Here is a 14,586-nt window from a genome sequence, read left to right as displayed (position 1 = left end):
TGCCCCAGTGCAAAGAACAGATTGTATAATGGTTTGCTTCTCTGTCAGTACACTGTTTGGTTTCTGATCAACAACTTAAGAATGGATGGGCCTTTGGCTACCAGACTTGATTGAGAGGTTGCCTATGGTCAGAAGACAACCCCCATTATTTGTTGGAATCAATATTCCAAATGTCAAGGTTGCATAGACATTGAGACTGAAAATAGATTTTGGCTGACCTGAGCCAAAGGCTCATAGTGAGCTTTTGTGACTGCTCAATCGTTGTCTGTGGTCCATTGTCTGTCAACATTTTCTAAAAAAAAATCTCCTAGAAAACCACTGGGCAGAATTACACCAAACTTCACAGGAATGATCCTTGGATGGCCGCCTTTTTTTGGCATGTGACATCATCTTATGGTCCTCTAAATAAATTGTTCAAATTGTGCCTCTGGGGTGAAAATAGACCCGCCCCAGTGGGTTACAAGTTTTACATAAACTTATTTAGGAATTTTTTTTTAAAAATCTTCTTGTCTAAAACCACAAAACCTAGGCCTTTGATGTATTGTATGTAACATTGTCTTGTGGTCCTCTCCCAAAATTGTTCAAATTGTGCCCCTTGGGTGAAAAGTGGCCCAGTCTGGGGGTTCTCAAGTTTAACATATACTTATATACCAAAAAAACGTTAAAAACCTTCTTGCCAGGAACTGCATGGCCTAGGCTTTTGATATTTGGTATGTTGCCTTTCCTAATGTTGGGTGAAAAGAGGCCCTGCCCTAGGGGTACCAAGTTTAACATGGACTTGTTTAGGAAAAAAAAAGATCATCTTGTCTGAAAGTTCAACGCCTAGGCCTTTGATATTTGGTATGTAGGATTGCCTAGTGGACCTCTAACAAGATTGTTCAAATTATGCCCTTGGGATGAAAAGAGGACAGATTGTTCAAATTATGCCCTTGGGATGAAATGAGGCCCAGACCTGGGGCTTACTTGTTATATGAGTTATATAGGAAAAAATACCTCAAAAATTATCAGATAATTTTTCCAAGACTGTTTAATTATAATTACCTGATAACCCCAAGCGATTAGGGATCATTTGACTTTGACCACGACCTAATGTCCTCAGCCCTCCCACTTAGCTCAGTAGGTAGAGCGATGGTCTATGGATCGCGGGGTCATGAGTTTGATCCTCGGGTGGGGCTGATGTTCTCTGTGACTATTTGACATCACTCTAGAGGCCACATTTAATGAAACTTGGTCAGAATGTTAACCTTGATGATATTTAGGTCAAGTTCAAATCTGGGTCAAGTGGGGTCAAAGCTAGGTCACCAAGTCAAATCAAAGGAAAAGCTTGTTAACACTCTAGAGGTCACAAGTTTGGTCCAGTATTAATGAAACTTAGTCAGAATGTTAACCTCAATAAAATCTTGGACGAGTTTGATATTGGGTCATCGGGGGTCAGAAACTAGGTCACCAGATCAAATCAGAGGAAAAGCTTTTTAACACTCTAGAGGTCACAATTTTGGCCCAATCTTAATGAAACTTAGTCAGAATGTTATTCTCAATAAAATCTTGGACGAATTTGATATTGGGTCATCTGGGATCAAAAACTAGGTCACCAGGTCAAATCAAAGGAAAAGCTTGTTAACACTCTAGAGGTCACAATTTTGGCCCAATCTTAATGAAACTTGGTCAGAATGTTATTCTCAATAAAATCTTGGACGAGTTTGAAATTGGGTCATCTGGGGTTAAAACCTAGGTCACCAGGGCAAATGAAAGGAAAAGCTTGTTAACACAGTAGAGGCCACATTTATGACTTATCTTCATGAAACTTAGTCAGAATGTTAATCTTGATGGTCTTTAGATCAAGTTCAAATTGAGGTCAAATGGAAACCTTATCGGTAGCCTAGTGGTAGAGCGCCTGCTTCGAGTGCGGGAGGTCTTGGGTTCAACCCCTTGCCGAGTCATACCAAAGACGTAAAAAATAATAGTAATAGCCTTCTCGCTTAGCGCTCAGCATTATGAGGATAGTGCTTGGACTGGTCAGCCCGATTTCAATATAATATGACTGGGTGGGTTATCATGTCATGCGTCTACGGCGTGATATTCCAGTGAAGCAGCACTATAAAGTTGGGCATTGTGCTCACTGCTACAAGTAGACATGGTCGTTTATATGACTGAAAAATTGTTGAAAAAGACATTAAACCAGAAACTCTCTCAGGAAACTAGGTCACCATGTCAAATCAAAGGTAAGGCTTGTTAACATTCTAGAGGCAACATTTTATGACTATATCTTAATGAAACTTGGTCAGAATGTTAACCGTGATGATCTTTAGATCAAGGTGAAACCTGGGTCATTTGGGGTCAAAAACTAGGTCACCAGGTCAAATCAAAGGAAAAGTTAGTTAACACTCTAGAGGCCACATTTATGACCATATCTTATGAAACTTAGTCAGAATGTTAGCCTTAACAATATTTAGGTTAAATTCAAATATGGGTCAGGTGGGGTCAAAAACTATAGGTTACCCAAGGGAAATCAAAGGAAAAGCTAGTTAAAACTCTAGATGCCACATTTATGACCATACCATAATGAAACTTTGTCAGACTGTAAATAGATTATCTTCAAATCTGGGTCAAGTGGGGTCAAAACTAGGTCACCAGGTCAAATCACATGTAAAGCTTGTTAACACTCTAGAGGCCACATTTATGATAATATCTCTATGAAACTTGGTCAGAATGTTAATCTTGATGATCATTAGGTAAGGTTCAAATCTGGATCAGGTGGGGTCAAAAACTGAGTCACAGGTCAAATCAAAGAAAAAACTTGTTAACACACTATAGAGGCGACATTTATGGCTGTATCTTCATGATTCATTAACTTGGTCAGAATGTTAATCTTGATGATCTTTAGGTCAAGTTCTAATCTGGGTAATGTGACCTACTGACTTACTTTTTTTGTTTTTTAAGACACTACCTTGAAATTTGGATGACATGTACAGTCTTAAAACTGATTTCAGCGACCATGAATGTGACCTACTGTCCAACTTTCTTCAGGCGAGCAATACAGGGCCTTCAGGGTTGAGTAGTGAAGAAATTTTGTGTGTTTTAAACTACTCATTATGACTCGTTGAAGGAATGGGTTCAAGTTGCATAGGTGAAGAACCTTGATAGAAATTTGCGCAGTATGTGGGGACATCTGTGTCCAATGGACACAGTTCTAGTTTTTTATGTTTCTGAAACTATACGAGCGGCAAATCTGATAAACAACATTTTAATTTGGTGAGGCCTAATGTACATTATTGGCTTTGGAAGATAATGTCAGTCCTACAGCCTTTTCCTCAAATAAAGCTACCTTATTACATAAGAGCTTTGGGTTTGGATTTAAAAGCAAAAGATGGCCTTATAGCTGTGTAGTTTAGTAAGTGATTTCCAGTGTGAGAGAAAAATTACAGAAATATAATGTTTAATTAATAAATAAATAAATGGAAAAATCTAAATGAAATTACACCCGGTATTTTTCTGTCTTTTATTGATGAATAATAATTATATACATTTATTACATGCTTTTCAGTAAATTATCAAGATATAGGAGTGAAATATCAAATATATTTTTCACTGGTAAGAAACTAAAATGGGTAAAATTAATCAAAACTTGGAATAAAATGAAGATTTGTTTGTTTTACATGTAAGATAGAAAAATATTTTTCTCATGAACAGCATTATGTACATTTTCACTAGTGGCTGCGCCACTCTTCATATGAGCATTTTGCATAATTATGGTGTTCCCCCGGTGAAATATATTTTGATGTTAACTGAAACTAAGAAATATTCTATGTTTAAGGATGTACTGGTTTCCCAGTAGTTTCCGGATCCAAGTAGTTTTCCGGACCTTTTACATTTCGTGCTGTATAGATATAACGTTGTCGTAAAACATCTGGGCAACAATATTAAATCATCTCACATAATTATATTGCCTTTACATATCAGCGAAACCTGGCATTACGGAGTATATTTATTATTTGAATATCCCGGTTGTTTTAACTTACTTTGATTTAATTATTTACACAAGAGATTGTCAACAGCTGGGGAATTCCAGTTACAGTGCGCATGCGCAGAAATTGTCAGGCCCCTTGAAGGTAAATATCAGTCAACTGATGCTCCCAGTTGCAGAAGATTCTGATAGTAAAAAAATAAAACAACAAAATGCAGAAAAAATCGACCTTTTCAATGCTACGGTCTAAATTATCGATTAAAAATAGGAACCAAAATAGACGGGGATTTACCTACGATACCGTCTATCAATCAAATGTTTAGTAGCAGCTAGTGTCCATGCCCGAGTGGTCAGTTGGACTACCAATCTTCAGATCTGGGTTTGATACCCGGTCTTGTTCTTTTTTTTTTAAAGTTATTAATTATATTAAAAGTTCTTAATTTCTTTCTGTAATATTACAAGTCCGCTCAATTCGTCCCGTCTATTTTTAGCGTGAAGTTGCAAGGTCACTCAAACGTAATTTGACGTAACTGTAATGAGCGTTTTATAAATCTAGTATTTGATAAATTCTTGAAATATATTTTTCAAATCATTATTAATTCATTATGCTTTAGAATTATGTTTTAATTTTGAATATGTATGTCAAACTCAGTAATATTTGCTTTAACAGAAAGGTTACAACTGGTAAAATAAAAGGTCCAGATGTTTAAAAAAATTGCATTAACTTGAAACAGTTTTAAAATTAACATTGTATTGCACTGCATTTCATTTTTTAAACAACTTTTACAATGTCTTTTTTAAAAAGTTTTGTATAATTTATGATATTTCCTCAAGCTCAAATAGATAAATTTCAAAGTGTTAACCACTACAAAACGTTTGTAGAGAATTTATTTTACCAACTTGAATAATTTTGATTAAAGAAAGTTTGAAGTATTGAAACAGAAAGAGATTGCTTATCAAAGTATAAAGCACAAAATAAAACTGTCAAAAACATTTTTTCTAAATAACCTCAAGTTAAAGGATTTAATCAGACAGATATTTAGCTTCAGCACTGAAAAAGTATGGCCGAGTCCTGTGAGACTGTTTTAAAATTTGCTTCCTACATTAAAAAATAAGCATGGGGCAGAAGTAAAACCTACCTACATTTCTTCCACAGTATGTAAACTAAAGAGTAAATGCGAAATGAAGAACTTTTACCGCACATAACTCAGTATTTTCAAAGGTGTCCAACCCTGCCCCCTTAATTTTGTATCAGAGGTGAAATTCACTTTAAACAGAAAGAGATTGCTTATCAAATGATAAATTTTGTACATTAAATCAATAATAAGTCTTGAAAAACAGTTTAATACTTACTAGAAGAAAAGAAATATCAAGAAAAAAAATTTGGTCCTAGTGCGGCTTGAACCTACACTCTCCTGAAAAATTAAAGTAGGTTTATAAGCAGGTTAATGATAGGAACTGAATACTCTTCAAAAGGAGGTTCACTATTATGGGTCCATTACCTTAAAGCTATTGACTCAATGTACATGATACAAATATGGACCTTTTGGTCAAAGTTTTTGAAATTTGAAGAATCTTGAAATGTATTTAGGGTGTATAAATTATATGTAATTATACAGTTTGTTGAAGGTAGATGTGAATCTTGCAATTATTTTAAGTACTGAAGAAGAACTACAAATTAAATGTTTATTGACTTTGTACATCATATTCATCAATTCATGTTATTCTGCAAAGTGCCCCATAATGTGATTCACAAATATTTTCTGGAAGGAAATTAAATGTGCCACACCATGAGAAAACCAACATAGTGGGTTTGCTGGTCTGGATCCATGCTGGTCACAAAGCCACTATGTTGGTTTTTCCATGGCACAGCTCAAATCGTCAACTTAGTTTGCTTGAACTCGACCAGACAAACAATATTTATTTGAGCTATCAGTGGTTTGAGCCAACAAAAAATATACATTATATAGATATTTTACTAAGACCTGACAGTGAGTTTGAGCAAATGGGTGGTATACCTGTTACTCTAGCTCAAGCAATCAGAGTTTGTCCCTATCTTTTTTTTCAGGGTCAAACCAGTATTTTCATATCGTAATGCATTTACTCTAAATGTGCAGAGAACCAGAATAAATTTAAGAAAATATAATCACTATGTATTCTGGAGGTATTTTGTTGACTTCCAGTTTTGATTTTATGCATAAAACATGCAGAAACATCATACTGCTCAAGATCTTATATAATTATCAATTATATTGTTATCAGAAAGTCACATTTCTATGCAATCATTGACAGCTATTTCACAAGTTCCCAGCACAGAACTGAAAGGTTGCTATAGGCTAACCACCAGCCACTGTGTTGTATAGTTTCTAGTCTTGAATCATTTTTGAGGCATTAATTGTTTATAAAATGTTTGCTAGATCTACTTAAAAAAATGTAATGATTATATCTGAAGAAGATTTATGTCTTCATTGTGTAACTTGTATTTTCAAAAGTCTTTATTAGCTCTGTATAGACTCTGGTGGTTTTACCAAAAGCATTGATCATCAGTTAAGTATACTGTGATGAGTGTTAGCAAAGGGACAGATATTTCCTGATGAAGTTAATTATGACATCTTGTAAATCTGAACAAAGTTGTCTACCTATGCATTTCCTTGAAGCTGCTGATGTACAAGGTTTTGTTTGCCTCACTCCAGCAGATGGCATAGGGATTTTTCAAATCCTTCAACACAACTTTTCCTCTAGTGCAGTCATTAGATATGTTTTGTATGTTACAGATTTTATCACGAAAATCGCTCAGGAAGAATGATCCATCTGCTAACATAGCAAGACCTACTGGAGCACCTAATACACTATAAGTACCTTTCACTTCACCTCGCCAGCTTAGCTGTATCATAGTTTTCTTTCCACTGTCAGGTACATAGATAGAGCTGCTGCTGGCTGTAACATACCATGGATAACTGAAAATATCTTCTCCTTTTGTATTTTTAGTGACTGATTTTAGTACTTTGCCTGCCAGATCAATGATCTAGAGTTTTGGTGGTGACTGAAATGATACTATGGGTTGTCTTTTGTAGCAGTGTATACCATAGCATTCTCCCTCAACTTTTATAATGTCTCTGCATTTTAGCCTGTTCGATGAAAATGTAGAAAACTGAATTTCTTTTGAAAATGGCAGTGTGACTGCTAGTTTGTCTTTTGAGACTGTAGTTACATCTCGAGACTCCTACTTAGTTTTAGTTGATCAGTGATGGAATAACTGTTGGTATTGATCATTTTGATTGACTTGTTTATTCCATCTGCAGCAGTAAGTATGTCAGATGTAGGAAGAGTCATTCCTGTTATCCAGCACTTTTCTTTATCTTGTGATGTACTCACACTGACTTCTCCCTTGTGTGAAATCTGTTTGGATTGTAGTTTGACTTGGACATTCATTGGTGGTTTTAATGCTTTTTTTGTTGTTAATGTTCCAAGAGATTTCCCATTTTCAAGAAGGGCAGATAAATCCAGATTTGGCTCAAAGCGGTATTCTTTCACATCAACAGCTGTTAGCTCAGAGATCTTTTTCTCATTCTCTTTGATCTAAGCTGCTTTGCAGTTTTCAGTTCCATGAACAGTGCAACTGCTTCTTTGGATGTGTTAAGTTGTTTAATGGAGTTAGATGATTCTTGAAGGTCTTTTATAACATTGTCACATGTTGCTTGTGATGCCTTAAGTCTTTGGTAATTGTCTTTTTCCAGAGTTCAAGTCTTTGGTAATTGTCTTTTTCCAGAGTTCTAGTTGCATTTTCAGCCTCATTTTCCATAGCATCCAACCATTGGTTGATTTCTTTCCTGAACTTTTTCATTTCTGCAAGAACATCTGTCGAAGAAGCATTATAGATTTTTCTGTCATTTTCTTCAGGTCTCAAGCTGTATCTTTATCAAGATTGTTCAAATTATCCCCCTAGGGTCAAATATGGCCCCGCCCCGGGGGTCCAAAGTTTTACATATACTTATATGGGGAAAACTTTTTCAACCAAAAGGAAAAACTTCAAAAAATCTTCTTTTCAAAAACCAGAAGCCCTAGAGGTTAGATATATGGTGTAAAGCATTGCCTAGCGGACCTCTACCAAGTTTGTTCAAATCATGACCCCCGGGTCAAAATTGAACCCGCCCCAGGGGTCACTTGATTTTACATAGGAAAATCTTCAAATTTTTTTAAAAAATAAACCAGAAGGCCTAGATCTTAGATATTTGACTTGTAGCATTGCCTAGTGGGCCTCTACAAAATTTATACAAATCATGACCCCTGGGGTCAAAATTGACCCAGCCCCAGGGTTCACTTAATTTTACTTAGGAAAATCTTCAAAAATTTCCTAAAAATAAACCAGAATGCCTAGAGCTTAGATATTTGACATGTAGCATTGTGTAATGGACCTCTAGAAAATTTATTTAAATTATGACCCCTCTGGGTCAAGATTGACCCCACCCCAGGGGTCACTTGATTTTACATAGTAAAATCTTCAAAATTTTTCTAAAAGTAAACCAGAAAGCCTAAATCTTAGATATTTGACATGTAGCATTGCCTAGTAGACTTCTACAAAATTTATTCAAATCATGACCCCCAGGGTCAAATTGACCCCGCCCCATGGGGTTACTTGATTGTAGATAGAAAAATCTTCAAAATTTTCTTAAAATAAACCAGAAGGCCTAGATCTTAGATATTTGACATGTAGCATTGCCTAGTGGACCTCTACAAAATTTGTTCAAATCTTGAACCCTCTCCCCTCCCCCTCTGGGTCAAATTGACCCAGCCCCAGGGGTCACTTGATTGTACATAAGGAAATCTTCATAAATTTGCTAAAAATAAACCAGAAGGCCTAGAGCTTAGATATTTGATATGTAACATTGCCTAGTAGACTTCTACAAACTTTGTTCAAATCATGACCCCCGGGGTAAAATTGGCCTCGCCCCAGAGGTTACTTGATTGTACATCAGAAAATCTTCCAAAAAATTTCTAAAAATCATCAGTTTGACATTTGAAACATGTAGCTCATATTACTCAGGTGAGTGATCCAGGGTCATCATGACCCTCTTGTTATTCATTTTCTTTGTTTAAATCTTGAAAAAGGATAATCTTTTGTGTTCTAACATCACATAGCAGGTGGGGGGCATTAGTTCAAAGCAAGTGACATTTTTGTAAATAAAGTATCTCATTATGTTTAATGATTGAGTTATATGTATTTATTATTGTTAGAAGTATTTGCTGTTTATGTGAACTTGAATGTCTTGGGGACATGTTATTACGTGTTATCTGACTGTTGTTTTTTTGTCAGTAAAATGTGTTATTAGGTATATCAAAGATTATTTTTTTCGTTTTATCACATACTATTTGCCCTTTTGGCATCACAAGTCTGCTATCAAAGTTTTTTGTATGTTTATTCAAGGTGAAAAGCAGTGCTGTACAGCAGAGGTAAGCTACACATTGGATGACCTGGAAAGTCGCCTTGACCTTATGATGGCCTCAGTCGATGCAATGTGTAAAGGATATTTACCAATGGAAGATGACCTCGATGATTATGATTGGTTGCTTAGCAACAGGGAGTTAGATTAAGAATAATGGATTCTGCACATGGATTATCACTGACATTCTGATTAATAGTAAAGCAGTCCTGCACATGTGAATGTAATGAAAAAAAAAAACAGATCGGATTAGAAAGAACATAAAAGACTAAAAGATTTTCACCTTATTTACTGTTTAATTCACCTTTTCTGTAATAAGGTTTTGGTTGATTTGAATTTCAATAAATAACTATTATACCATTTATGTTAAAAAATACATCTTATTCAAACTTTTTGATTTATATAGAGGATATTACATGAGTGTCTTTCCATATTGAATTTATGAAACGAGTTGAATAAAATAATAAAATGCGAGGCTCTACCGAGCATTTTATTAATTTTATTCAACGAGTTTAATAAATTCAATGTGGAAAGTTACAAATGTAATATTCTTTTTATCACAGGTTAGTTTTTCCTTTTAAAACATCAAAACTTCTACATTCTTTTACTATATAAACAAGTCAGTTTCACCAACGTCTCCTATACTTATAACGATGTTGACGTCAAAGCTTTATTACACTAGTCTATTATCATTTTTATTTAATGGCTTTTATTACACTCCCGCGACGTCAAACATGCGATAAAATATAATATTTTATGATAGTATAATATAAATGTTTTGATTAGTTTATTTACTGTCATAAAATGATTTTGTTGGGGAATTTTCCTTTGTATTTCTGGTATTTTTGACATAAAAAGCTGTATTTAGTTCTGTTGACTATAATAGTTTTATTTTAGTTAGAATCACCTCAACATTTTGTGATTTCTTTAATTTATTTTTCATTTAGGTTAAGTGGATCAAAAAGCCTGTGTACTTTATCAATGGTACAAATGTATATAAGAAACAGAGATATTTACAAGATGGAAAAAAGCAGGTTCTTTTTTTAGCTCACCTGTCACATAGTGACAAGGTGAGCTTTTGTGATCACCCGTCGTCCGTCGTCAGTCCGTCCGTGCGTGCTTGCGTCAACAATTTCTTGTCTGCACGATAGTAGTTTCATTTATAATTTTATTTTAACCAAACTTGCACACAACTTGTATCACCATAAGATTTCAGTTCTTTTATTTAACTGGCCAGATCCCATTATGGGTTCCAGAGTTATGGCCCCTGAAAGGGCCAAAATCAGCTATTTTGACCTTGTCTGCACAATAGCAGCTTATTTATGATTTGATTTACCACTGCACACATTTATCACCATAGATGTTTCTTGACTGGCATTCCATAGTCCATATGCCTTAAGGCAAAATACTATTGACTTCTGCCAATAGCATTCATTTTGATGATTTAACCAACTTGCACACACTTGTACACTAATCTTGTTCTTCTTGAACTGACTAGATTCCATTATGGGTTCCAGAGTTATCGCCCCTGAAAGGGCCAGAATTAGCTCTTTAGACCTTGTCTGCACAATAGCACTTCATTTATGATTTGAATCAAACTTGCACAAAACTTGTTGCAAAGATCTCAGTTCCTTTTTGAACCGGCCAGATCCATAAGGGTTCCAGAGTTATGGCCCTAAAGGGCCAAATAGCTATTTGACCTTTCTGCACAAAGCAACTTCTTATGATTTGTTTTAACCAAACTTGCACCAACTTGTATCCACAACTGGTTCTTTGAACTGGCCAGATTGCATCATGGGTTCTAGAGTTATGGCCCCTGAAAGGTCCAAAATTGGCTACTTTGGCTTTTGCAGCCATATAAAGACTTAATTTATGGTTTCTTTTTATACAAACTTCCAAAATATCTTCAACAACAATAAATCTTGGATTCCATGACAAATAAGATCCAATCGTAGGATATTTTATATCTGATTACCTCCCCTGATTGTAGTCAAAATGGATTTATATCAGTAAGTACTTATAGGACTTATTTGAAATTTCATTATTGTCATTAGTTGGACTGAGCCAATCAGGGTAGATAACCATGGACTGATTTTATGTCAAATTACCTCCCGTTATTAGTCCCCTACTGGTTGAAAACCAGTTTCGGGGACTATAGGAATGCGCTTTTCCGTCATTCTGCCCATCTGCAATTTCGTGTCCGGTCCATAACTCTTTTTATTCATGAAGGGATTTTAATATTACTTGGCACAAATGTTCCCCATGATGAGACGACGTGTCATGCGCAAAACCCGGACCCCTAGCTTAAAGGTCAAGGTCACAATTGAAGGTCAAAGGTCAACAGGGCTTTTTTCCTGTCCGGTCCATAACTCTCCCATCCATGAAAGGATTTTAATATCACTTGGCACAATTGTACCTCGTAATAAGATGATGTGTCATGCACAACTTTGAGACCCCTTGCTCAAAGGTCAAGGTCACACATAGCAGTCAAATGTTAACATGGCATGAACAGGGTCTGTTTCGTGTCCGGTCCATAACTCTTTCATCCATGATGTGATTTTAATATTACTTGATACAAATGTTCCCCTTGATGAGACGACATGTCATGTACAAAACCTGCACCCCTAGCTCAAAGGTCAAGGTCACAATTTGAGGTCAAAGGTCAACAGGGCTTTTTTCCTGTCCGGTCCATAACTCTCCCATCTATGAAGGGATTTTAATATCAATTGGCACAATTGTACCTCATAATAAGACGATGTGTCGTGCACAACTTTCAGACCCCTAGCTCAAAGGTCAAGGTCACACTTAGCAGTCATATGTTAACATGTCATGAACAGGGTCTGTTTCCTGTCCGGTCCATAACTGTGTCATTCATTAAGGGATTTCAATATTAATTAGCACAGGTGTTCCCCATGTCATGTGCAAATCCCGGAGCCCTTGCTCAAAGGTCAAGGTCACCATTGGGGGTCAAATGTCAGTAGGGCTTTTTTCCTGTCTGGTCCATAACTCTGCCATCCATGAAGGGATTTTGTTATTACTTGGCACAAATGTTCCTCATGATGAGGCAACATGTCTTGCGCAAAACCCGGACACCTAGCTCAAAGGTCAAGGTCACAATTGGAGGTCAAAGGTCAATGGTTTTTTTTCCTGTGCGGTCCAGAACTTTGTCATCCATCAAGGGATTACAATATTACTTGGCATAAATGTTCCCCATGATAAGACGACGTGTCGTGCGCAACACCAAGAACCCTAGCTTTAAGGTCAAGGTCACACTTTGAGATCAAAGGTCAATAGGATTTTTTTCCTCTCTGGTCTATAACTTTGTCAAGCAAAACAGGATTTAAATATCAGTTGGCACAAACATTTCCCTTGATGAGACAACATGTTGTGCGCAAAGCCCCGGCTCTAGATCTAAGGTCAAGGTCATACTTAGAGGTCAAATTCAAGAATGACTTTGTCTGAAGCATTTCTTCTTTATGCATTGAGGGGATTTTAATGTAACTTGGTACAAATGTTCACCACTATGAGACAATTGTTGCATGCCAGAACCAGGTCCCTAGGTCTAAGGTCAAGGTCATACTCAGAGGTTAAAGGTCAAATTCAAGAATGACTTTGTCCGGAGCATTTCTTCTTCATGCATGGAGGGATTTTGATGTAACTTGGCAGAAATGTTCACCACTAGGAGGCACACTTTTTTTAGAATTATGTCCCTTTGTTGTTACTATAAATAGATTATATTGTAACTTTTTTATTACTGGCCGCAGGGAAAAATTGAGACCACTTTTCTGTGGTACAACATGCACGGTACATCCAAATTTTAGGTGTATTTTGATCTATCTCTACCTGGTAAAGAGTTTCTTGTGGACTTATATTTTATAGATTTTTTTATATTTTTTTTTAGGGTTAATTTCACTTTGTTGTTACTATAAATAACTTTTATGATAACATTTGTATGATTGGCTAAAAAAATTCCAAATGAAAACAACTGTACGTTTTTATATAATTATGCAAATTTTAATCCAAGTGCTTTGTTATATTATATTGTATATATAGTACAATATTGTTTATACATCATTGACAGATATCAGTTCATTATGTTATACTGCAGTAGAGAAAATTAGGTGCCTTCCAGTAGGGGACTTTGTATTGCATGGCAATACTTCATTCACTTGTTTCAAATTAAAATGGGTATATCTCCGTAACCAATGAAGATACTGATCTGAAATTTCATTTATGTCAACAGATTTATTTGGCAGATCCTTCTTTTGTTCACTTTCAACAGTTTTCTTTTTAATTACTTCCCTTTTATGTTACTATAGCTTATTTTTGGTAACTTTTTTATTATTGGCCCTAGGGAAAAACCGAGACCACTTTTCTGTGGTATAACATGGATGGTACCTCCAATTTTTAGGTGTATTTTGACATATCTGTACCTTGTAAGAATTTTTTTTTCTTTTTGGTTAAATTTCTTTCCTTTGTTGTTCCTGTCCTTTGAACTTAGATATTTTTTCTGAGGACCTTTTTGTCCTCAAGTGCAATGATTACAGGTGAGCGATATAGGGCCATCATGGCCCTCTTGTTTAATGTTTCGTTTAGCATTGCAACAGCAAAAATTATAGGTTATATGGCGACTTTTCAGCTTTGATGTCATGGAAAGACCCTAGGTGCCCCTCCATGCATTATATCCATCAGGAGCATGCACCTGAGTAGAACCACTGATCTACTATAATCCTCTCACATCAAAAATTTAATGCCTTGGCCAGATTGAGGCTAGAACTCAAGTCAATGAAGGGCAAGTGATTTGAAGTCAGTGACCTTTACCACTTGGCCACAAAGACCCTGTATCGCTCACCTGACCTAAAGGTCATTAAGATTAACATTCTGACCAAGTTTCATTTAGATATGGTCATAAATGTGGTCTCTGAAGTGTTAACTAGCTTTTTCTCTGATTTGACCTGGTGACCCCACATTACCCAGATTCCAACTTGACCTAAAAATCATCAAGATTAACATTCGAAGTTTTATGAAGATACTTTTTCTTTTATTTAACGTTGCACCGACACATGATAGGATGAAGTTATAAATTTGGCCTCTAGAGTGTTAACAAGCTTTTCCTTTGATTTGAGCTAGTAACCTAGTTTTTGACCTCACATGACCCAGATTCAAACTAGACCTTAAAAC

General features: G+C 35.8%; 1 protein-coding gene across 4 annotated transcripts in view; it reads left to right on the top strand.

Annotated features, from left to right (window-relative positions):
* Window positions 1-10,673, top strand: part of LOC123564828 (uncharacterized) — a 44,277-nt gene extending 33,604 nt beyond the window's left edge. For all 4 annotated transcript variants that reach the window (XR_006689044.2, XR_006689042.2, XM_053537455.1 and 1 more), the window contains one exon: window positions 9,390-10,673. Coding sequence is in view for 2 of the 4 variants with exons in the window: in XM_053537455.1 (XP_053393430.1) it covers window positions 9,390-9,556 (167 nt within the window). In the remaining 2 variants the exon portion in view is untranslated. The remainder of the gene's footprint in view (window positions 1-9,389) is intronic.
* Window positions 10,674-14,586: the final 3,913 nt, after the last annotated feature.

This window comes from Mercenaria mercenaria, chromosome 2 (assembly GCF_021730395.1).
Source record: "Mercenaria mercenaria strain notata chromosome 2, MADL_Memer_1, whole genome shotgun sequence".
Classification (NCBI taxonomy): Eukaryota; Metazoa; Mollusca; class Bivalvia; order Venerida; family Veneridae; genus Mercenaria; species Mercenaria mercenaria.
Note: the sequence above shows the minus strand (reverse complement) of the source record. Positions and strands in the feature narration are given on the sequence as shown.